The sequence below is a fragment of the Melanotaenia boesemani genome, chromosome 16 (assembly GCF_017639745.1).
Source record: "Melanotaenia boesemani isolate fMelBoe1 chromosome 16, fMelBoe1.pri, whole genome shotgun sequence".
NCBI lineage: Eukaryota > Metazoa > Chordata > Actinopteri > Atheriniformes > Melanotaeniidae > Melanotaenia > Melanotaenia boesemani.
In genome coordinates, this window is record NC_055697.1 from 13,680,385 (window position 1) to 13,706,611 (window position 26,227).

The window sequence follows — 26,227 nt, forward strand, 5'->3', positions numbered from 1 at the left end:
ATGCCTGCTTGGTCTGCAGGATTGTTACTGGGGGGGTCGTCCTTGTCTGGGTGGCTGGGGGTCCTGCACTGCAGCCCTATGGATGCATTGTGGGTACTGGCCAGTCCTGATCTGGGTGGTTTCCACAGATGGTGGCCTCTGTGGTCTTGAGTGGGCTGCCTCCTGGAGAAGATATCCTTTCCTCAAAGCAGTGTCAAGCCAGATGTTTATTTCCTTAATAATATTCAGTTAAAAAGAGAGAAGAGTGGGTTGGGTTTGGGTTGGGGAGGGGAGGGGAGGGGGACTGAATGCATGCTGTGTGTGTATTTGAGAGAGATTATGATCAGGTGTGTTTTTAAAATAGCTAGTTGTATGTTTTATGTAGAGCACTTTGTGCTATTTTTGTTTGAAAAGTGCTTTATAAGTAGAATTTGATTTGATGATTTAATTTACCATAGCATGGACACAAGAGAAGCAATAATAGTCAGCTAACATGCTAGGCAAACATTTAAAAAAAAAAAAAGGAATAACGATGCTGTAGAAAAAAATAAAGTGGTCTGCTGGAGACTAGGTACCAGCAGGTGAAGCCTTCCACACTGACAAAATCACGGACTACATACACACAGCATAGAAAAAAAAAGGGGGAGGAACAATCAAAAGAAATCATCATGGTCATGTTAAATCTGAGAGCTTGAATAAAACTTTTCTTTGTTCACGTCTCACCACTCTACAAAACCCAGGTGTTGTCCTTGTATGTAAAACAGTGGCTTGTTGTTGAGCCTTTGTAGGAACTCAACGATTTTCCTTCCATTTTCTCCATGTACAAGCTGGTAACAACGGAGGGTTCTGGAGATTGCACTCTTTAAACATTGTTTTGCCACTTTGTGGACGTTGTCATTGTGATTGTCTTCATGCACAAAGATCTTAAATAAAATAAAAAGGCAAGTACAGCACAGATGATGTCCTATAAAGAGACTTTTGTTTGGCAAAGCTGGAGTGTTACACCACAGCTGGACTGGAGCCATTTATCTAACTGACAAGAGTCTGGACTGATGTTTGTAAAACAGCTCAGTTTGGGGTTTTGTGAAGATTTGGATGAAAATTTCTTTATTTGATTTGATCATATTGATAAGGGCTTACATGATGGGTAGAATTTTTGAGCTATAAAGAAAATATATTAGATTAATATTTTTCTTGTCAAAATTAGAAGACGTTCTGAAATATATATATTGGCCAACACAGCTAAATGAATATAGAGAAATAAAATGTTGCTTTCTCATATATGGCATGGTACAAATAGGTAAGAAACTAAATTCAACTTATTTGATGTGAATGACCCTCTGGCTGATCCAAGATGGTACCGCAGCTTCCTGCAGAAAAACTTTTATTGCTTTGACAGATTTATATGTTCATTCATTGAAATGTCCTCACTGTTCCCCTGAGGGGCCAAAAACTCAAGGTAAATGCAAGGGGAAGGACGAAATGACACAAGACCGGATTTTAAGTATGAAGGATAACAAGAAAAGTAGTCGTCTGAACACCAAGAATCCTCTAAACTGTCATGTTGATCACACAATCCTCTGCTAGAGTCCTGGGGATCATGTTTTTAGCTCAAGGTGTATTTGGTATTATTAGTATTTGCAAGCCTGGAATATCGTACAGTGGCTTAACTCAAATTACAAGGTAGACCTACCTTAAACTCTTAATTGGACTTTCACATAAAAATTCATGCAAATCCATCCAAAGCATCCAGCGAACAGGTAGTGTGCAAGTTAATCCAGAGAAGCATGTATTTAACTGTCAGTCTTATTTGATACGTGCAGTTATTACTAGAAAATGCTCCATGTTTTAACATTTGTATGTCAAAGCCTGAGCTGTGGATAACGGGATACACTTTCTCATTCACATAAATATGGATTGTAAAGCTCTACTTAAGAGCTTCTTAATAAGTCTGTAAAGTCTGATTTTAAAAAGCATTTTCACCACAAAACTGATTTTTGAGACATTTCTCTTTAATTAAAAATGTTTTAGTATTAGATAAGATATATAAATACAAACAAAACAAAACAAAGCAAAGCATCATAAACATAATTTCTGGCCTGCCTATTATTTGGCTGCCAATCTTTGGCAGCTAAAACTTGAAGCTTTCCAGGTGCTCACACCATTTTCCTGATAGTTTCCACTGTCTACTGTGTGTATGTATGTATGTGTGTGGAAGTGTGTGTATCTTAAGTTTGCATGAGTTCATTTTGCACTTCTCTTCTTTGCTTCAGGTCATGGCTCATTCTTGGTTTAAACCAGACATTCAGTTAAAACTAGATTTCACTTTCACTTTAAATCCTAAATTTCTAACACATTTTATTCTAATAAGCACTCCTAATGTTTTCAGTCAATGCCTCCAGTACCAGAGGTTCATAGGTTCTGTCAAGCTTTGAACATCATTTCTGTTAGCTTAAGGTTTAAGGTTTTAAATAAAGATAAAAAAAAGCTGCTAAAGTGACCTATCCAGCAGACCGTGGCTTATTTCTTATTTCTTCTGAGTTCTTTCCGTTAATTACATTACCCTTCTTATCCCTCCTGTTGTCTTCACATTTTGTACACACCTCTGGGTCAGAAATGGCCTGTCCTCACTAACAAGCTGAAATAGAGCTGTTTCTTTTTAAGTGCCAATCTATTTTGTTTGTTGTGTTTTGCTTTGTTTTTGTCAACACATTTACCATTTACATATTCTTTACTGAATTATTTATTTCTTGAGTTGCTGCAAAGGTAGTAAACAATTTTTTTTTTTTTACCAAGACATAGTACTTGTATAGACGAGGGACTACTAACCCTAGTCCTGCAGGTTTTAGATGTTTCTCTGTTTCAACACACTGGACCTAAATGAAGGGGTCATTAATAGAGTTGTGTGGAACTTAAAATATAGTTTGTAATTTATTTCATTTCAGTCGTGTGTGTTGCAGCAGAGAAACATCTAAAACCTGCAGGACGGGAGAACTCGAGGACCCAGGTGTAGACAAATAAAGTATCACAAATCCACAACATTTGGGACTGAAATTTCTGAATACACTTCCAAGAACAGAAGTTTAGAACTCAGTTTAGTGAAGACACTTCCAGTGATGGTGCGGGAGAGATACTCTCTTCTCTGCTTGTGTGGAGTTTTGTTTTTCGTTTGGATGTAAGAAACGTGGGTGGTGGTGGGAGTGATGGGAACTTTGATGAGAGGGTCCCTTTGGTGCAGGCAGCACCTGAAGGGAGAGGGATGTGTAAGCAGAGCAGTAGACAACAGGAGGGATGTACTATACAGGCAGAAAATACCACTTCACTGTTCAGGTTCAGGTCAGGGTTAGACATCATCATGCAGGGTTTTTTAGTCTTTCCTTTCACGATCCTCACCAACTTACACAGATGTTTTTGAGATGTTTTTAAAAATAATAAAACAGAAATTTCTTTATGGCTTGCAACATTTAGAGAAATGCTCTCAGATCTGCTGCTAGAAAAGAAACTGGACCGTCTAAACGCAGTAATCACATCATTCATTAACTTCTTTAAGTCAGAGCACTGCACAGGTAAATCTTTAAGTGTTTCTTTCCTTATTTGATAAACTTATGATTAAATCAAATTTATACTTTGTTTTAAATTTCTTTTGTCATTACCCATTTTATAAAAAAAATAAACTAATGATTCTGACTTATTTTATTTTTCTTTAAAAAAAAAACCAAAAAAAAAACCCAGTTCTAAACTTTGTCTAGTAGTGCACCAGATTAGACATTCACACTTATGGGCTCATGTTCTTAAAGAAACTCAGCTGTGAAACCTGACTAAGAAAAGAAGAATGGAAACTACGCAGGTGTTTTGAAATTGTTTTATTCCTTTAAATACACATAGAATATAATATTGATACAACTTCCATAACAGAAATCCTTTCTACCACGTAGAAACGACACGTGTTGCAGGTCTTTTCATCATCACCTACTGGCTGTTTCCCTCCACTCATCTCAGTGGAGTAAACCAGGCAAACATCTCAAAGCAAAACCAAAACAAAACTCAGAGATTTAGGCTGACAATCAGAGGTAAGTGCCCATCATAGTAGTATACGTTCATGAGGCACAAACATTTGGTTTCTACCATAAATCATCAGATTTGATATATTCATCAGAATAATACGCAGAAAAAAATTGTTAAAATAAGCTATAAATAGCTTTTTTTAATATCACAGGCCTGCAGTTTACAAACTCCACAGCACTAGCAAACATTAAAGTACCTCTTAATTAAAGGAAAAACACATCCATATCTTTGATTATTTCTTATTCAGCATTTCACATTTTTCTCCCAACACAGAGTGCAAACAGCTGCTGAAGCCATATAATTAAAAACCATGTACAGCAGAAACACTGAAAACACTGCAGATGCAATTGGTCCTTTAGACTTTGTACACAGAGCAGGTGTGCAGGTGCAGGAAGGGCTTTATTAGAAAATGGCCTGAAACTGTAAATAACTGAATGTGGAGGGAGAAATAAAGCTTACCCACTCAAATTATGCGTAATCTTAAACAAAATAAAAACAAAATCACTTGCTGTATTTTTTAATAGCAAACTAATGTGTACACTTTTTTTTCTTTCAAAGATGTTTTAAAGCCAACTGTAGATGTAATAAATTAATCACGTAAAGGGTCTAGAAACTGAATGAAACAAGTTTACAATTAAAAGTTGTTCCAAATAAAGCTTAAATGTTATGTTTTGGAGCAGCGCATGTTCCCGTCTTTGCTGCTGCAGTAAGTCTGTCTCCTGAAAACGACCAATTTATGTCAGACTGTTGAATTCTCAAGGTAGGATTGAGTTGGAGGACACTCCCAGAATCCCAAAGACATCAATAATATTGACTGAGGAAGGCATAACGATCAGTCTGAGCTGTCTCATTAAAGGGGAGGGACGCACTGCCTCAAAACGAGGCTGCAATCCAGGAGACGCCGCTGCAATAACTCCTTAAAACCAATAAGTTAAATTGGGACAGATCTCTGACACTCATTTATTTGTTAATGAAATCAAAATGAAATACTTTTCTTTCTAATCCCTTTAGGTTATGGCTACAATATGTACAAATGAAGGGAGTTTTCTTTTTTTAGTGCACATATTCATCATCACTGAGGTCTGAGTCATCGGCCTCCACCTCTCCTTCAATCACCGACTTCTTCCCTCTGCAGCAGGATACCACCAGACCAATGAGGAAAGCCTACAGTAAAAATAATAAGCAAAGCACACATTAGGAGATATTTCATGAGGAGCATCTGATCAATAGAGTCCAGCAAGGGCTCGCAGGAAAGAGGCTATTAAACATCTTTTTCTGAGGCGATGTGCAGTCTTGGTAGATTATTTTCTATTACCTTTTTCTAGGCAGAAAAAAAAATCCTATATGTCTGCTCTCCTTCTCATCCTTTAAAAAATGCTTTTGGATTACATGTTTTATGTTACATATCCTCCAAACCATTAACATAGCTGGACTTACCCCAATAAAGGCCCAGTTGCCAAAGTAGTAGATGGTGCTGAAGAACCAGAACTTGTGGAGGAAAAGGTAAGTCCTCGTCACAGTGCATTGGTCTGAAAGAGGAGGAAAAAACTGCTTTTTAAATCTTACTTGAACGCACGTCAACAAAACTACACCGTCACATGTTTTTATGAGCATTCATTTTCATGCTTTCAAATCTTTTTTCTCTTAAATCCAACCATGTTAGTGTATTTCAGGTGAAAATCTTCTTTTCTGCATGATGCTGATGGTTTCCCTGTGGTCTGGACTACCTCTCAGGGGGGAAAAAAAAGAAAGAAAAGAAGGAACCAAATAAAATGTGACACGTTCACTGCTACATGTTGTATATGATATGTCTGTGTTAAAAAAGTGTCTAAACTCACCTAAGAGCTAAAAACAGGCTGCCATTACTACATGGAGCAGTGCCTCAGGCTATTTTGTTATTCTAACAAAAAAAGACAACCGGTAGTCTGAGGAAAGGAAAACCGTGTCACTGTCGATGTGAATATGTCTGAACTGACGAATGTAACTGGAATGATGTAACGGTTAGTGGAGCCTTGCATCAAAGATATCAAGTTTTGCAAAAGAAAAAGCTAAAAGGTAAAAGCACTGGCATACAGAAGACATCAACAAACTGTGAAGAGAGTCAACTGCAGGTTATGGGTTATACAAGCAGCTCCAGTATTATGGTGAGGAATATTTCTAATGATTTCCATATAAAATTCATGATATACAGACACTGAACCCACAAGAACAAAATGATAACTGTCTCTCTGAAACTTCAGCTAATATCTAAAAACATCCCACTACTGTACGGTAAGCATAAGATGTTTTACGTTTGAATTCTTATCAATCACACATCTGTACGGTCCCTAAACATACAGGAAATAAAGAATTATTTCTAGCAACAAGAACAACAAAGAATAAACATCCACTCCTTTATCATATAAAGAGGAAGATATTGGTCTATTACAGAAAGATGGGTATATTTCCACAAAAATATAAAACATTTCCATTTATTACAGAACATGAAGCAGAAAAAAAGAAAATAATTTAGAAATGTGTCATCACATTATCAAGCAGACAATCAACTGGCTCCAAGGTGAATGTCTTAATGTTCAACCGAATGTTCAGAATGAGTTCTCATGAGAAACATTAATACGTTTTTTTATTTTTACGGCATGTTTATTAAAGTTATATAATGATTAAATAAATGTCACTGCATTATACTACATGGAAAGGTGGCAAAAGGTGGTGCAACAAAGAAAAAAAGGATTTATAATTTGAAGTAATAGTAGAAAAAGATATAAATAAGAAACAGTGCTTTATGAGTACTTTGTGCTCAGTTGAAGTAATAAAATGAACATAAAATAGTAGAAAGTATAGTAAGCATGTCTGATTTTGAAAAGATAACAAAAAACTGAAAAATGAATGCAGTTAAAAGTAAAAAAAAACAAAAAAAAACTACACAACATCAAACCAATTTAAGCTTGATGCCTCTAAAGCAACATTATCAGGTAAAGACCAGGTAAAGAAGAGCAAACTCAATTCACTGTTCCCCATCGTCATTTAGTTGATTAAAGGCAGCGCAATCATTACTGACTGATCATGAACATAAAAACACATCAAAATCAAAGACATGAAGCAAGTCACTAATCATTTATGAAAAGTTTCTTTTCCTGTGAAGCAGTTCTCTGCTGGTGACATCACCTCTGAGCCTCGCCTCTCCTGGTTTTGAAAGATCTCATACACATATCGATCAGGATGCTTTAGCTGAGTCCTTCCCCTTTATGTGACTGGATTAATATTGACAGGCACAGGAAACGCTCATGACGTAAAAAAAAACAAAACAACAAAAACAAAGTGCTAATCATATGCGTGCAGCGTCTGGACCTCTCCTCAGCAATCTCATTGTTTCGGTGTGAAAACAGGAGGAAAAGGAAGGAAAGAAAAATCACCTCTCTTTGAGATAAACTTTTTAATAAGCCCTGCTATAAAGCAGCACAAAAAAAAGAAAAATATGTACATACACTTCTAATTAAGTATCATTTCACCAGAAGAAGGCAGGAGGAAAAGGCTACAAATGCACTCTGGCTATGTTAGAGAGCCATCTGGAGCATTAATGCTAACCTGCTGAGCTGCTCCGATCACACAGTTTCAAACACAGCTCTTCACACTGACTTGAACTGCGTGAACAGTGCAGTCAGACTTATATGAAGCTACATGACATCAAGGTCCACAGCAATATCTCAGTGAGGTTCAGAATTTGATCATTAAAGCCAAAACTTTATAAACATAAACCACCAGGGGAGGAGAGTTTAGGAAAAGAGATGGATCCAGCTTTTACCTTATTTCATCTGTAACAGTGATTAGGAGGAGGAAACCTATGGGAGATCCAAAGGTGCAAAAACAGTCAGCTTTCATTTTACAAGGATCAACAGATAATAAGAAGTAAACCCTTCTTCATTCCCGTGACTCCACTCTTTCCCTCCTCTACCTCAGCCATCTGTAGCTCTCCAGCTGCTTTCCTGAACCACCAGGCTCTGAGAGGGACCTACAGATGGTTCACAACAGTGGTCTGCCTAAATATATTATCATGTACAACACCGACCAGCTTCACCTTGGAATTATTACTGTTCTTTGATAAGAGCATGGGGCAGTGTGAGTGCAGGTAATTTCACCTTGACTCATGATACCAGAGCGAGTGCTGCTCTGTGTAGCATGATGTATTATGTATATCTTTTATCCTTGCATTCAAACACATGCATAAAAGCACGTGCGCATGCACGAGCACCCTCTTTTCTTCTGAAAGCTTCTCAGCCAGCGAGGGCTCTTGTGCCAGCACCGTGTTTTTGCTTTCTCTTAACGTAAAATGCAGTTGAGCACTTTTATTCAAGAGTCCTTTGAGGAAGCTGATGTTCCTTCAGCAGGATTATTTTCAAAGTCTCTTGCTCCACATTTTAGTTTGGGTCACGTAAGTTCACCAAAAGCATCTTTTCACAGTGGAAAATCCATTTGAGCAGTATTCCTGACCTCTAGATGCATACACAAAAGCCAGCACACAAAGTGGTAACATATTATGACTTGATCTTACCTAAACCTCTGATCATACCAACCAGAACCCAAGAGAGAAACTGCACGTATCTAAAACGTAGGTCTTGTTTTCCATTACTGTCGGTTATAAAAAGGTATGAATTTTTTCACTGCTACAACATCATCCCTGACATTGTGTAAGGTTGTCAAGCTGAACATGTTAGTGGCAAGCCATATTTAAAAAAATAAAATTGTACATAAAATCAAAAGTTGTTATCATTACTCACTAAAAACAAAGAGAACTGAACTGATTGTAAAGTCCCAGGTTCTAGAGCAGATTTCTCACAAACTTTCCACAGTGCAGTGTTTAAACTACATGGTCCAGTTCAACGCACGAGGGACCAGCACCAATTATCTCTGCATGAACTACAGATAAGGAAAATCTAAGTAGTTACAAAAAGAAAAAAAATTCAGAGTTTCTATTTCAGTTTTGGTATAAGTTGAGTTTGGTTATAATGTGTGGTTTATTCACTGGTTATTTACTTCTACCAACCAACAGAGGCAGACCTTACAGAGGAGATGGGGTGGAGTTGCCTATTGCATGCCATTAAACAAGCTATTCTAGAAAGAAAGAAGTAGACGGCGCTGTTGTAATGTAACTCTGTAGCGTTTTGATTAAAGCATGTCAGACATTTAATTAGAAAACAGTGTCATCTTGTGCAAAGAGGCCATATGTGTGTTCTTCTTATTTGTCTAATGCTACTGTTCTAGGATAAGCTTACTAATAAATGAACCCTTATATAATTTAATTAAAAGGAGTAAACCATAAGTCATTTCTATCTTTCAAATGGTGGAAAACAATGTTAAAGTCATAATTATTAACATTATTTTATTAAAACGATCAGCATGTTATTTGAAGCCAGGTTTTGACTTTCTTGGCTGTTTACTCAATGTTCTCCCCTTAAGATAAAAATTCTTCTTCTTCTTCAACTCCTGAGGGAAATCTCTATTTGCTAAAGGCAAGAAGTTAACAGTGGTTTTATATAAAAGGCATTTATGAGTCCATTATGCAAAGAGTAGTATTTTCATTTGATTTTGTGATTTTAGTTCTACCCTTTGGATAAAGGCAACAAAACGGATATTCTTGGAGTGTAAATATTCCTGTAACAGGTCTGTGGATAACAAGATGCTCCCTTTTCTTTCAGGAGAATACCTTCTGACTGGCACATTCCATTGTAATGCAAATTGATAATGATCCCTTTGCTGCAAAGAAAATTACTATTAATTTGTGTTGGGGTTGAGGGAATCGTCTGTTGAAAATTGCTTGGGTACCTGACATCTCAGAGACAACGCATAAAATTGTGACCATCTTCCCCCTGAAGCTCTCTAAAAACAATACAGTGCAAACCAGCAAGTTGCTAGGAAACAGACAGCAGGCTATTGTGTGAAATATTGTGTGAATATTTTTGTTGGGATATCATATACAGACATCTCATGAGGGTTGAAATTAATCTTAAAACTGCAAAAAATGGTTGTATTTGATAGTATGAAACTCATACTCAGTCTTTATTGGTAAATTTAGCCTAAACTGGACATATGCAGTTAGACAATATGAAGTTGAAAATGAGTTTCCTTCTTCCAAAAAGATTATTTTGATCTGCGGACAGGTTTATGCACAAATGCAGTGTCTCAGAGAGTTTATTAGATATAACCCTTTAAGCTTTTACTTTCGGGAGGAAAGCGGGGGTGCAGCACCGAGACTTAAACATTATTGGTTAGACTGTCAAAGGACCTAACGTAACCAATAACAGAGTTGCTGAACTGATGACAAGGGCACTAACAAGACAGCAATAAACAAGTTAGGGACAGTTAATTGCTTGGGTATGGGAATAATCATTACAGATTGGCAAAGGGAGAGATAAATCTGGGCTGAGAGCAGCCAAAATGAAATAAAATCAGTGAGATGGAGACCTTTTTAGAATAGTCAGATGGATTACTAACAGTATTATAACTATTGTCAGAAAAAAGGGGGTAAAAAGAAAAAGATGTTCCCTCCTAACTGGAGTGTTTAATTCAAGAGGCCACTCCAAAAGCTAAGTTATGTACCATCATAGCTCGATCTTTGAGTAACAGGTCAGTTACTTGATGGACATGAGTGTAGTGTCTTTAAGTAGTTGATAAGATGTATTTGTTGATGTCAGTTCTGGGTGCAATATTAAAGCTGCTGTTATATTTTTGTAAAGAGGGAGACTTGTCTTCATGGCAGCTGTAACTGCTTGACAGAAATCAGTTAGGCTAATCTTGTAGTGCGTAAGCCCCGCCTCCAGATCAGCCATAAATGAACACGTTACAACACATGAGAAACGCATTTTGTAGTTTCAACAACGCAACACTCCACTGGTACTGAAGTCTTGTAGTCTACACCTGGCTTCACATCATAAATGTGAATAATAATCTTTGATCTAATATAACTTCTTTCTTGTCCCAGTCAGAGCTACGACTCATGGAGCACCTGAGCTTGTGGTTTGCCCTTAATCCTCTCTGCTGATTGATGCTGGCAAGAATATCTGAGTTTCAAACAGGAACACTTTGTTCCTCTGTATGGATTAAAGGTGATCAAGCTAACAGTGTTTACCAGCTGCTGTGGATATTAGACCTAAAATAACTAGGACAGAAAGGTGGGCAAAAGAAAAAAAAATATGGGCAAAACTCAGCCAATTAGAAAAATTTACCCAGAAGGTTCAGGGTACTCTTAAAATCACTACCTCACAACCAGGGCTCTTTTTGGGACTGTTTATCTCCTTGTTCATGCAGTCAAAGAAGGAACTAAAGAATGGACCCCCATGGGTCCTGGAAAAGGTTCTTAGGGTCAAAATTATTATTATTATTTTTATGTACAATCTATAGATAAAAGTTTACCCATTAAGAGAAGTAGCATGAGCACTGCAGCAATAAGAGCAATCTGAAGAAGCATCCACCTTTGATGCTGCCATTTCTTTGTGTTTCACACAGCACTTGTGAAGCTATGATAGAATAAAACCAAACTCAAAAATATATAGTGCTGCAAGAGTTCACTTTTACACGAGTGTCTTGAGAGAAACTCGGGGAAAAAAAAATCTAATTTGAATGGACTAAGATAAAAGCAGCCTCACTCCAGTAGAAAAACTTACAATAAATCCCAAATGGAGAAGAACTTGGATGTTTTTTTTTCTTCTGGAAACATGTTGGTATTCCTCTATAAATGGTATAAAGACAACTTTAAGATTCAGGTGGTGTGGGGCCGTGTCAGCTAATTCCTGAGGATTTATTTCCAGTTTGCTGAATAAATGAGTAATGGCCAGGTAATGACCTTAGAGTAGATAATGGAGATTTTGGCACAAAGCACCTGCTTGTCAAGATGTTGGTGTCATCATCCCACTGTGTCCAGCTGGCCAATCAGTCACCAGCTTGACTTCTACCCTCTTTTACCTCAGTGTCATACGATGTGATATTATAAAGAATGTCTATGTGGAGCTGTCGTAATTCCCTAACATCATACTGACATTCTTTTGTTTCACATTATCAAAGAGGAACTTGAAATTTATAGATGAGAAAAATGTCATCTGGTATTTGTGATCATGCGTTGGTGACATTTTGTTTTTTCCCCTTATAAATGCTAAACAAAAACAAAACCACAAAGAAAGAAAGGATGATTGTGAGGCAATATTGCCTTCTGACAGGCTTATGAAATTAAGAACAGCTCTACACCACAAAATAAATTACATATAAAATAAAAATAGAACATCATAACACAGTTTGATGTGAGCTTCACAGTCTGGACTGATGTCCACATCAGTAATAACTCTCTTCTCTAAAGACACAGTTCATAGCTTGGCGTATCTAAGAGCTTATTGGTCTTAATGTTGGCTCAACAAAATGACAACTTATTAAAAAAAACTGCTTTTATACTCAATATGACTAATTAGATAGTTGGCATATTGTAAAGCAACACAAAGCAAACATACATGATGCAAGCCTAAATAAGTTATCTATTGTCATGTATTCCTGGCTTCTGCTTCCTTGTGTCATTTGACCTTTGGTCTATCTTTTAGATGTTTTCACTGAGTCTTTCAGAGCAACATGAAATGAAGATCAGGTGATGTGGTGATGGCTTATATGAGAAAAATATGGAGAATGGAACACCTTGAGTAAACATTATTTTCCAATGAAAATGAAGTTTCAGATCTTACAAAGTTTCCACTTGTCATTATGAAGCAGATTCAGTTTGTTTTTTTTCATCAGTTTACAAACATGTCTCATCACGACAAAACCCAAACAGATTCTGTTAGCACTGTTTATTTATAAAGAATAAAAAATGGAAATGTCCCACTTACATGGGTATTTTAGGCTGAGCATTATGTATTCTCCTTTTATCAAAAGTCCTTGAGACACTTTAACCAGCTATTTACAGTCCGACTGTTTCACTGCTGATTATCAGCGTTAATTACTTCAAGAAGCTGCTCACATGTTTGTTCAAGATCTTACAGGTGATGTTGTTATTCAATGTGACTTACAAGGGAGCAAAAATAAATATTCAAACCTCAACAACAGTAAGAAACCCTGGAGGATGCATTAAGTGCTAAATCTATGCTCCAATGATCAAAGTTCAAAGTTTTTGCATTTAAGTTATTAGATGACTAGAGGTGTTAATAGATGGAGGGTTCTCGGATGAGAAGAGACGCTCCTGCTCAGAGAGCATTTGATATGATTCCACCATCATGGAACAGCAAATGAAAACATTCTGGACGGAGAATAACTAGTGCTAAGCGACGGCTGTGCAGAACGATGCTCCTGGAAGAGGGACAGAGTCTTGTAGGACTTCCACTCATTCACACACAGCATTACTACAGTACTTCCAGCTCTTCCCAGTTTTTAAGCCTATGTTATGCTTTCTGACATACACACAATTACACATGGATGGATATTTAATTGGTTAGAATCATACCAATATATGAAAAACATATTCATTATATCCAGATCATACTTATAAGAACACAAGGGTAATTTTGGAAAATGTCTTGACCAGAGCTTTTGATCTCTGCTTCTGCTGCCAACCCCTGCTCTCATCAGATATAAAGAGAGAGGGAGCCTCTCAAACAAGACTCAATCAATTACAGAGTGAAAGCTGATAGACAAAGTGTCTCCTCTCATGGAGCTCTGCCTTCCTGCAGCATGACAAACCCAACAACCTCTGCTCTGCCTCAGCAGAGGACTCAGTGGGACTTTATCATGTTATAACGTGATACAGGGCTCCAGACTAACCTTTTCTACGAGGAGCACAGTGGCCCCTAACTTAAACTTTTAGGAGCACAAGCAGAAAATTTAGGGGCGCACACTGAAATCACCTTGCATAGCAAATATTCACATTTCCTCTCATTTTCACTGTATTAGTGATAAATGCTTGAACAAATTCAGAAATTACAATGTTTACAATTCAATATTTTGCAGTTGACATAACATTAAAGAAAAAGACACATCTTACTGGTCGAACTAATACAAAACAAGTAGACACAGAACTTGTCAAATCAAATCAGATTTGATTTGCACTTGTAGTCGAAGCAGAATGGCAACTTTGTCACCACCATTCACCATAGGCCATGGTATGACTGGTCCATGTAGTTCCTGGCAATAAACAGCTTCAGGGACTGATCCAGCCACTGTTCCCAACTCCTCAGTAAGAAAAGTAGCTATTGACTGTCCTAAAAGTCGCTTCAAGTCGCTAACAAGCATAATCAGCCTAGTACATATAGTTGTAATAGTGTTTTTTTTTTTTTTTTTTTAAGTCACTAGAGAAGTCTGAAAACTCACTAAAAATAGCAAAAAAAGTCTCTAAGTTGGCAACACTGAAGAATACAAAATTTCCCTAGACCCCTGGGTCTCGGGACCGCTGGCCTGACTCTGGCCTCTGTTCAAGTGAGGTGGCATCTGCATGATCACTCTGCATGGTCACTCCTTCCTGAACGTCTCCACACAGTCTTTGCGTCGCCGTGTGGCCGAGTTCTCCAACACATCCACACAGGTTTCTCTGCGCGTGTTCTTGAATACAGCAGTTTCACTTATATCTATTATCATATTTTGTTTCTTTTTTTAATTATTTCTGTTCTTATTATTATTATTACTCTTACTCTTATTATTATTATTGTTACTATTATCAACTAGTTGTGTAATGACCTACTGGCTAGGATGATCGTAGCTATATATGTTGTAAGTAGTATGGATTACATGGTCTTCTGTATGATGTTTCAAGTCCCCACCCGCACTCCCCACACCCTTTCTGTCCCTCTCTCTCCCCTCCCTCTTCTCTCTACTTTCTTTTCTCTCTCTCTCTCTCTCTGTCCCCTCCGGTCGAGTCCAGCATTAAGAGTCTGATTTAATAAAGTTTTTCATCAAGAGGGACTTTATACATGTAGTATAAATCCCTGCTTGATAGAGTAAAATTGCCCAGCACCAGACAGCAGCCAGACAATCATTCTGTTTGCAACGATGCTGGACAAGACAGGTTAAAAAAAAAAAAAAAAAAAAAAAAAAAAAAAAAAAAATTCCCTAAGACCCGCCTCTTTCCACACATAAGCCAATCACAGTGGCCGTTCGTCCCCGCTCACACGCACATTGGCTGTCGTCTTCTTCGTTGGTGTTCGTCTCCTTTTCTCATTTTGAAGTTAGTTTGAGTCGGCAAACCAGCATCTAATTTGGACATTACTGTAAACTACTGGGCTGAAGAGGGGAGCAGAAATTTGTTGGCGACAAAATAAATGAAATTATGACTACTACAAGAAAAAGACCAGCAAATGTATTGGTCGCAGTTGCGTGAGTAGATAAAAAGAAATTCACTCGCACTGTCTCACATTTTGGTCGCAGTCTGGAGCCCTGTGATAGTTTATTGTAAAAACTATCATGAAGTTTTATTGTAAGAACATGAGAGACAAAGTACTGTATGTAAGTACAGATGTTGTTGCAACCTCAAAATATTTAAGCGAAATGCATTTTACGGAGATTAATCTCTTCAAGCAGAAACATTTCAATTATTTTTGTCAAAGGTTTTATTGTTCTACTCTGATTTATTATTGTTAAAAACAGACTGTGGGACAGTTATGAGAAACACGGTACGTCACCTGCCTGCTTGCAGTGAGACAGTGCATGTGTGTGTCTGAGTGCGTGTGTTGCTTTTGGTTAACATGTACCAGTGGTTATGCCTATGGCCTAGCTGTCTTCTGAAACCAAAATTAAAATGATATTAGCTACATGCACTGCTTGGACTAGGAGAGTTAGTTTGCCTACAGGTAGGGATTAAGGTGATATGGCCTAAAACTGATATCCCAATATTTTTTTGGATTTATCCCGATACACAGTATATATCCCGATGTTTTGAAATCTCCTAAATGTTGAATTCAACATTATCATGCATAAAAACACAACAGTAGGATTTCAGTAAGCTTAGTGAAATTGAGTAATTAATAAAACCCAGTGTTGCCCTGGCCATTATACTAGAGGGGCGCCCCAACCCCCCAACAGCAACCAAACCCCAACATTTTTACTATGTTTACTGTTTTAGTTTTAAAAAAGAAAAATTGAGCAAATCATCTGACAACTGGACAGTGTGGTTATTTGACTGTCTTGTAAGTAGACTACTCTCATTAACCTGGATGCACAGCACATCTCAACAGGTTGTAGAAAGAAGCTTTTTATAAATTAAATAAAATGGACTGTCGGCATCCAAATAAAATCTTGCACCTGTTACATACACACTGTATCAGTTAGTGATTGCATTCCCTCTCGGTCGCATGTGTTGTCTCAGCTTGACACTTCCTCCTACACGTGGTAGGTGAAACAACGGCTGTTGTGAAAGCAGGAGCTGTTTTAAAGATGGCCAAAAAAAAAAAAGATCCATTTTCCTACGCTGCTCAGGACAAAAAAAAAAAACAGAGAAATCCTGCTGGTTAAGTGACTCTGGCCCCACTGCATATTTTGTATACAGCAACACCTCTGAAGGGATACAGAATGTTAGTGGAAATTAATACCCACAGACTGATTCTGGACGACTGCAAACTGAGGGTCCCGTGGTGCCAAGAACACACATGGCTATTTCATGAGCTATCAGTCTATAACGATATTACTCCTCTTCTAAGCTGAGTTAAACAAAACAACAAAGCAGAACACGATCAAGGCAGAGTCTGTTTGGGTTAATTGTAAGATTAGTGGGACAGGGGGAAAAAAATATGACAAACAAACAAAGATGAGCTAATTAATTTCCACAATGCTGTCTGAACAGTCCTGTAAACATAACTACTGCAGTAGGGGGATTGTCAGTTTATGTAATTACTGTATGTTAGAGGTATTGGTTTTGTTCTCATGTGTAAACATGAGAGGATTAATTGAATGCAATCTCATTAAGTTAAACAAAAAAATTGTAAAAGCAACCAAAATGGATGCCAGAGTATTACAGTTTTCAAGTTTTCACTTTTGCAATTTTCTTTTTTAATTTTCCAGATTTTAGCGAAAATATGACCTAAACACCATCATCAGATTTTCAAACAATTGATTTGAATGGAAAACCAAAGTCAGTCATAAAATGAACAGAGATCTTTAAAATTCTGAGCTCCACAAAACTCATTTGATGAAAACCAAAAATGTCTTCCACCAACATAACACTCAAATGTTTTCTGGTATCCATCAGGCTGGGAAAGGGTACAAAAATCAGAAACACCCTTACTCAGCCATATCTGGTGTCTACATCCCTTCAGAAGTCATGCGGAAATTACTTGTTTCTCCTCGAAATAAAGGGAAGGGAGAAAGATTGAATTTCTGCCGTGCTTAAAACCCACTAAACATCTGTTTAGTTCACTCATTCATGTTCAGTCGATAAATATATTTAAGAAACACGTCTTTACCAATCCAAGAAAAAAGGAGAGATTAGTCACAAAAAAAAAAAAAAGTTGATTAATCTCACTTAACCAGCAGGATTTCAATCTCTTTTTAAATAAAAAAAAAAGAAGAACTCATTCAATTGTTAAATGATTCGATATCAACTATTAATAATGTTCCTGCAGCTGGAGATGAGAACCAACAGGACTTCCTCCTCTGGATGATGTATTTTTATCCCGTGAAGCTCATCGACTACCCTCGGTTGGTTATAAATGTCCTCTTATACAGCTCAGTGATGGTCAGGAAATGTCCGCCGTGTCTCTATTTAATGTAGGACACCAAAACAGCCTGGATATTCACTGGAAGAGTAGTTAATAAAACTAATCAACATGGCAGAACTCTAACAAGATCTCGTTTGGGAGGTGGCATCTGATCAGATCAGCAATCTAATAATGAACCCACAGTTGCATTTTAAACATCTTTTGATGAGTTCAGATTAATGATGTTAAGTTCCCGTTTGTCTTGTTATTATTTAAACTAATAAAGCTACACAACTGTTTTTTCTCCCTAAATATTACAAAACAAATAATTAGTATTTCAGTTAAATAAAAAATACAAGTGCAAGCTGAGACTGCTTTGACACCTGCAAAAATAACACAGTTCCTCTGTCATTAACTTGAGTTCTGAGCATATGCAGGTAAGAGCTGCATTTATATTTAAGAACATTTTTAAGTAGAAGAACAAGATGGTAAATTCCACACTCGTCTTGAAAATCTTCTCACGCACAAAAAATGCACAAATCTGTACAAATGAACTTAAATTGCATATCTCTAGATTCAGCATTGTCAGCATCATGTAGTGATTTCTTAATTAATCCCAACTGTTTATGTATTTTGGGAATTGTGCCATAATCTTTGACAGACAGACTGATATACCACAAATAAGCAAAATCCTGGGTAATTAGAGCTTAGCAAGTGTTAAATTAAGTGTAGTACTTCCATAAGTGATGAGCAAAGGGAAGAGCCTATTAAATTAGAGTGAGGATCGGGACCACTTTCATTAAATTTGTGAAATATAACATTGGCCTTCGTAGAAGATTTACACTTGCTCTGTTTGTGTGCTTAGAACTAATTTTGAAAATTCAAAGGATAAAATAACTTTGAGCAAGCAACCTTTAGATGTCTATAAATTATATTCCAATCTTCTCCAACAAGGTTGTAGAAAAAATGGTTTATGAGCACCGTTGTCTCAGAGCAAGGAAGCTCCTGCTTTACATCTTGCATTATTCAGTGCATCTGAATTAATTGTAGTTAAGACTGAATGTGCATGGTTGACTGCCTCTTTTTATGTTTGGCCCTGCAATGAACTCATGACCTGGTCATGGTGCACTCTTGCAAAATGCCAGTTATATCCTGAACTGGATATAGTGGGTATGGAGAAGGAAAAAAAAAACTTACTTTCAAAAGAAAATATTCCATTACATAAATAAAAATGTAGTAGGGTATACATTAACACTGCTCTGAAATAAGGGATGTTGTTGAATTTGTGAATTTTTTTCAACATAACATATTTCTTTAAAGCTTAAGAAGTGGACTGCAAATACAGCAATATCTTGTTGAGGCCAGGGGTGAGCGACATATACATATATATATATGTATATATGGAATTGTATATGTGGTATATGTGTATGTGGAATTGACGCATTCTGGGTGCGTGAAGCGTCAAAAATAGACTTGGCGTAAAAATTTAGCGTAAAAATTTAGTGTAAAAATTTAGCGTAAAAATTTAGCGGAGCGCCGCAACAACGTGCTTCTGAGACGCTTCTGATACGAGCGCACCCGGTATCAAACAAACCATTGACTAAAATGGCTGTGAATAGCAGTGGAGGCCGCGGCGCAGCCGTAACGTGACATACACACCCGGTATCATTTCGCCAACAGAGAGGACCAGAGAGAGGCCACGTTTGTGCAAAACTGTGGGTAAAATTTTTCAAAACAGGGTGGGAAAAGTGTGGATGTTAAATCACCTCCACCTTCCACGGGTGTCACGCCCATGTGTTGTTCCGTCAGTATTCTTTTTATACTGAAACTAATTCATCCTGTTTTCTATACCTATTGCTTGTTCTAGGACGCCCGGTGTTAAGATATTCCAACAAACACTAAATCAACTTGCCCACAAGTGACATTCAACAGTCAGAGGTTTTTGCTTTTTAAGGATAAAAAACTTTGGCAATGTGCTTATTTTCTGTCTTTCTCCAACTTTCTCTGGGTAGCCTAGTGGAAGACCCAGGTTCAATCCCCAGACTGGCTGCAAAGGTGAACCACTGAACATCCAACTGATCCCTGGGCACTGGAAAAAATGGCAGCCCGCTGCTCCTAGTGTAACCAGTAACGGGCTAAAAGCATATTTTGGTGTGTTTTGTGAGATATAAGCTGACATATAAAGACTCCTTCTTGTTTCCTCCCATAAAAACCACAACATGCTTTACTAAGATAAGTCAATGCCACATAAAAACTAAAAAAGATTGGGCTGTCTCAAACAATGGACCATTAAAAAATACAATACATTTTTGTATGATAAATTCCTAATTTGATGTTTCACGCGAACTTCAGTCTATGTTTTATTATATACTTGACATTCAAACTCATCAGCTCGCATTAGAAACTGTAATTGCATTCTACTTCTGTCAATTGTCCTTTGGGAGAGTATTTATGTCCCATTTAATCCGTTAATTATCCAGAGCCCAAATAATCCTTTGGTTATAAAAAAAAGAAAAAAATGTACAGAAAAAACAAACAAACAAAAAACATAGTAATACAAATGAAAGGTAGACATATGACTCCACTCTATCAACGGTACAAATGGCTGAACTGAGGAGGAACACCAATCAGCCTAAACAATAAAGCCACTGACAGGTGAAATGAAAAACATTGATTATTTTGTTATATTGCGATGTTCTGCTGAGAATCTTTGGGTCCTGATATTTGGCATGTCCCACTGAACCAAGTATTTTTATAGACCAAGCACATCCCCCATTGCAATGTGTTTACCCAGGTATCACAACGTATCCTGGCTACAGGTCAAGGAATACAAAAAGGTAATCAAACCTTCAAATGCAAAATATCCAAAATCTCATCAAAAATCTGCAGGATGTTGTGACAGCCCTGTGCAGGTCTCTAGCTGAAAGCAATGCTTTAGAATCAATCCACAAAAAAAAGAGTGACCGGTGCACCTCTTTTATTGACTCTGTTGCAGGCTTTAGCAAATATATTCTTCATTATGATCAATCATTGATCAACTATGACCAAGAGACACAATAGGAATAAATTGTGTATGCATGCACCGACAGTCAAGAGACAAAGAGAACTTCTGAGCTGAAGAACCAGCAGATTATTGATGCAATCATGGAGGCTGGATTTTAAGTGTCAAGGCCAGGCAAAAATCAAACAGTATTAACAAAGCATTAGGTAAGACATGTTTCATTTTGGCAGTTAAAATAAATAAGAAAATTTTGAATGGTAACCAGCTGTGAAATTGTTCTTAACTGTGACTCTCATCTTGGCTAGGGTCAAGCTTATTCCTTGATGCGCATGGGTCACAGTCCTTGCCTTTAATCTAATATACAGCTAAATTCTGGGCTGGATAATTTTCTGATGTTTTGATTCAGCAATAAACTTGTAGTTCCCTAAGAAGCTACAGGGGGCATCACAATACAGTAAAAAAAAACTATACGTACCATTAGGGATCACTTAAGTTTTTGTTCTTATCCTTTATTCTTTTTATTTCTTATTTAAGATACCACTACTCAAAGATAAATACTACCATACAGACTTTACATAGATTGTATGATACAATGTAAACAAATCTGTATTTTAAATTTGTGTATGGCTGTCGACTATATAGCATCCACTCCACAACCAACAGGACCAAGACTTGAGGATTAGTCAGATGAATAAATTACCATAATAAAAGTGCACTGGTATGATGTACATTCACACATTTATGTTTTTATGGCTGATGCACTGTAATAAGCATTGGCACGGACACAGGAATAGGCCACATTCTGCATGAGGAAATGTTTGTTCTTGTTATAATTTGAGCAAATGAATAACAATAAGGATAAGGACACCAGTGTTCTACATTAAATATGTGGGTTGTAGAATGTCCTTTATTTCTTCTAGTATAGATTTAACCTGTGAGGAATAAATCTTTAATAATGCATTGAGAATCAATTTTTTGCTGGACCACTGCTGCCACACTGCAGTAGCACTGATGACAAACTTACCCTCAGGCGCATCTGCGTCACATATTCTTGTAGTACCAACTGTAGTATTTCCAGACGCAGGACTTGTTGAGGGTATCGGACTCTGATTGAAAAATACAAAATGTCAAGTTAATGTTAAAACTAAAAAATTCTTTAAGCAATACAACATGACTTGAACTCTTGTAAAATTTAGGCTCCAAATAACAAAGCAAGCTTTGCAATCACAAACACAAAAGACATTAATCTGAGCCTAACCGAGTAATGTACATAAATGGTTTCAGCCTATTTATGTACTCATTTGAAGGTTAGTTTTCAATAAAAAGAAGATAAATATATATACTTTATTAAAAAGATTTAAGTTAAAGTTATATAAAGTATTTGCCAATTTTTCAAATAAACCAATGAACAAATGTTTGATAGATCAGCTCTTTTACATGGGCAGTAAAAAAAATTACATATTATTCACCCAAAACCCAGTACTTGCTCAGCCTCAACCACATATTAAGGAACACAACTGCAGATTTAAATTCCACTCCTAAAAGAGCTAATCTTGACAATTAATCATGACATTGATTTTAGTTTACATCACATAGTCTTTAATATCCACTTTATTGAGTTTGCACTTTATATAGCTGGCTGGAACAGCAAAGGTAAAAATAAAATACTGCAGGTGAAAAAGACACCAGCAGTTAGGAATAAGTCATGTTTACCTTGTGACTCATATGGAGCTTGTTTTACAATAATTTTCAGCTAAATAGGATTTTCAGCCAAACAGCACCACAGTTTATTTAAATTATGCAGCTTAAAATAATTTTTTTGTTGCTAGATCACACATACAAGGCTGCATTAAAACTGAATGCGCACACCCACACAGAGAAAGAGCAGAGCTGCATCAGATCACACAAAGGGTGTACTGTCAAACAACAGATCCACACAGCAAGAGCCACATCGTCTGACAGATAGACAGTTTCTAAAAGAACAATAGTCTAAAAGCCCAGCTTTCAGCCCTAAGAGACTATACTGCTGCCTACAACAAGCTGGACTGAAGTGGTTTGAACCCACTGACTAACTGGCACTGCCTTCATAAAAAGCCACCCTTAGTCAGCTCATATCAAAAACCTAGAGATACACAGAAATGTACATGAATTTTTCCTCACCTGTACAAGGTATTTCTGGCTGCCATACATGACATATTGAGGGGCCAGACTGTAGATCATGTAGCTGGTGTGTAGGACAATCAAGAGAAGAATCATGCAGAGGAAGAGAAGAGCCTGGGGACGTGTTTTCTTGGGTCTTATTTTGTACAGCTAAAATGAAGAGTGTTCACATCAGTGTTCCATTAACTGTGTATTTCCTACGTTTGAAGGTAAAAACAGAAATTGGGATCTTGCTTACCCTGATCCAGAAGAACCAGATGCCCATATTGCGAATGCCGGCCATGGATGTGAGGACAAAGTACATGGTGATGACAGTGATCAGGATATAATCCAGAGGAAAAACCTGTGATAGAAGGGGCAGAGGTCAGCTATATCTGTCATATACACATGCCCCGTATAAAGTAATTACAGCTTTTAGATCCAAATATTCAGGCAGGACACATTTCAAAAAGGCTTTGTTGTTAATTAGTAGCTGGAATCAACTGAATGATGTCATCGGTTCTTTTTGGTCCTTCCCAATTAATTTGAAGCACATCTGAGCAGGTCAGTGTGCATAAAGACATTATGAAAACTAATGAACACAATTATTATATTCTTTAACCTGAAATCTTCAGATTTAACCTAAAATCCACTGCCTAGATATTGCCCACAGAAGAGAACCCACTATTTATGTTAAGCACTTAATTTGTTAAATACCATGGTCATACATCTAAGCACTGGTCTTAGACATTTAATCAATTCCAATATCTGTGAAGCAATTCTTTTTTGGTCTGGGTTGTCTGTCATTTCTCCTTCAAAATCAGCTGTAGAATACCGAGTTCAATAGAGCAAGTTATATTTTATGTCTACAAACCTAGAGGGGAAAAAAGGGTAGTGCTTTGATTTTTCTATCAATCTCCACATTTCACATACCAAAACTGCACTTTGACTTTATGGTCATTTAACCAAAGTCCCAGTTTTAAATAGAAAATTAACACATTTTAGATACATGAAATAAAACAAAATATATAATGTTTTTCTATTTTTTACATGCAGACTTATTAAGCTCCAGGTATACTTTCAAACCCAAAGTATAACACAGACTTCTAGACAAAATTAAAGGATTATTTTATTTTAATGACATTAATATAATAAGATATAACAAAGACAAAAAAAAACAAAAACAAAAAAACATGGACAACACGTTTAATCGCCTTTATTTAAATCTGCTTTAGATCTGGGAGTTGAGAAGGGGTCTGATTGAACAGGGAGCGAATGTGACGTATTTACATACATACATTTACAAAATGCTCGCAATTTAATATCCATTATGCCCCAACTCATTACTATGATTATTGAGCTAATATGTGAGTCTACTGCTTCTGGAAAATGTAATGATTTAATTTTATTAACGAATGGTAAAAGCTAACTGATTCGCAAATATTATTTTTCTTTAAAACATTTTCTAGAAATATCTAAAAAGAAAATGTCAGTCATTGAGTGTGTAGCTGTTCTTGTAACTGAGATGAGCTGCAGCATATTGAAGCATAAACACACCATTTTAAACAGTATTACACGACCAGAATGGCATTTGATAAAGATTCTGAATTATGTTTCATGTGGGATAATGAAGATGGAAACAAGAAAAGATGGTTGTAAGCACATCTTAATTAGGGATAATCATCTCTTCGACATGAGAGATGATAGGATACTTACGGGTTGTAAGGCTAAAAGAAGTTCATTTAGAGGATTCGTTAAGTTGGTGCCAAAGATGATGAACCCAGAGCTGATGCCAGCAGAGTGGAGAGCTTTATCCAAACTGAAAAACAGAAATAGAACACAACTAAATATACCACACAGGGGGAAGCTATATATATATTATATATATATATATATATATATATATATATATATATATGCCAATTTTAATTTTGGCAGAAAAAAATTCTGATAATCGATTAATCGCCCGATTACTTTAAGATACATAAGAATGAAATTACTTTTATTTGATTTATTTTAAATTTGTAATGTGATTTCTTTTCTTTCTGTGGAGCATGCATTTAAAGAACTACTAGCTGTCCTGATTAATTCATCTTTAGATTTAGATTACAAGTGTAGGCTGTATATAAGCAATATAATGAGTGAAGTTACAGGAAAAAAAACATTTTTATGCAACCCTCTGACACCTTTTAAAGTTAAATCACATTTTCTCTACTACAAAATAACCAAAATGAAAAAAGCCTCTCCCCTACAGCATCTTCCTGGAGTACCTATTGTTTACTGTGTTGCCAACTTAGCAAGCTTTTACTGTCTTATGAGTAATTAAGAATATATGGGTGTTTAATCAGTTAAACTCCAGCCCGACCAATCACATATGTATATATAAGTGTGAATGAATAGAGAAGAAAAATTAAAATCCCCCCCCCCCCCCCCTCCCCCCCATTTTATTCCATAGCTCTAATGTGTTATGAATTATGACTTACTTTGAAATGAACAGGGTAATAGTGAACAGCAGTGCAACCAGGATGAAGAAAATCCCCAGTATTATCTGCAAAAAAACAAATAAAAAAACAGCCAATACAATACATTGACTATGGAAAGGAAGTGCACTTGCCAGCTTCTCTGTGAATACTACCAAACGGAAAAAAGAAAAGAAAAGAAATGTTTCCAAATGTATCCACCATGTCAGCAATTGCAACCTTTCTGTCAAGTCTTTTGTCAAGTTGAGGCCATATGGCATGGAGAGACTGAGTTTGGCACAGATGCCTGCAGGGACGGGGGGAAGCGCTGGCACAGCCCAGACAGAGTAGGGAGGTTGAAACCAGGGAGAAAAAAGGTTGGTGGCAGCCAAAAAGGCAATAAATCCTAGAAGCTGCCAGCTTTCATGAGGGACTTTATGGCCAAAGTGTCTAATACTAGCTATGAAGTGAGCATTTATTGCAGAACATAATGGCTAAAATACATTATGTTCCACAGATGTAAAGAGCAATGTTTAAAAAATTGAAATAAAAATAAAAAAAAAACACTAAACACTCATTTATAACATTTCACCACTAGCTCAGAAATTATAAAAATCACACTGTCCTGTTACACAAAATAATTGGATATGTGACGGCAGAAATATTTTTAAAAATGCCCAGAAATTATATGTCCATTTGAATGTTTAGACCAAATTATCTGTTTCAGTAGATTCACTGGTGTAAATTGTCAATGTTTGTCAACACACACACACACACATTAAATAATAGCTACTGTTTCATTAGGTCCAAATCATTTTAACCTGTCAATGCTAACATGTTTAGTGAGTCATTACTGCTCAACACCAGGGCTGAAATAAAAAGAGCAGCATGTGCCTGAGAGACAGTGACGCCGCGGAAATCACAATAATTTTGCT

At 36.8% G+C, this 26,227-nt stretch overlaps 1 protein-coding gene across 1 annotated transcript in view; it reads right to left on the minus strand.

The window, feature by feature from the left end:
• Positions 1-3,827: 3,827 nt before the first annotated feature.
• Positions 3,828-26,227, minus strand: part of lmbrd1 (LMBR1 domain containing 1) — a 63,033-nt gene continuing 40,633 nt past the window's right edge. Inside the window, exons 10-16 of the mRNA XM_042010298.1 lie at positions 25,317-25,381; positions 24,550-24,652; positions 23,093-23,197; positions 22,855-23,004; positions 21,719-21,800; positions 5,482-5,573; positions 3,828-5,208 (exon numbers count right to left, since the gene is read on the minus strand). Of these exons, the coding sequence (XP_041866232.1) occupies positions 5,098-5,208; positions 5,482-5,573; positions 21,719-21,800; positions 22,855-23,004; positions 23,093-23,197; positions 24,550-24,652; positions 25,317-25,381 (708 nt within the window). The 3' untranslated portion in view covers positions 3,828-5,097. The remainder of the gene's footprint in view (positions 5,209-5,481; positions 5,574-21,718; positions 21,801-22,854; positions 23,005-23,092; positions 23,198-24,549; positions 24,653-25,316; positions 25,382-26,227) is intronic.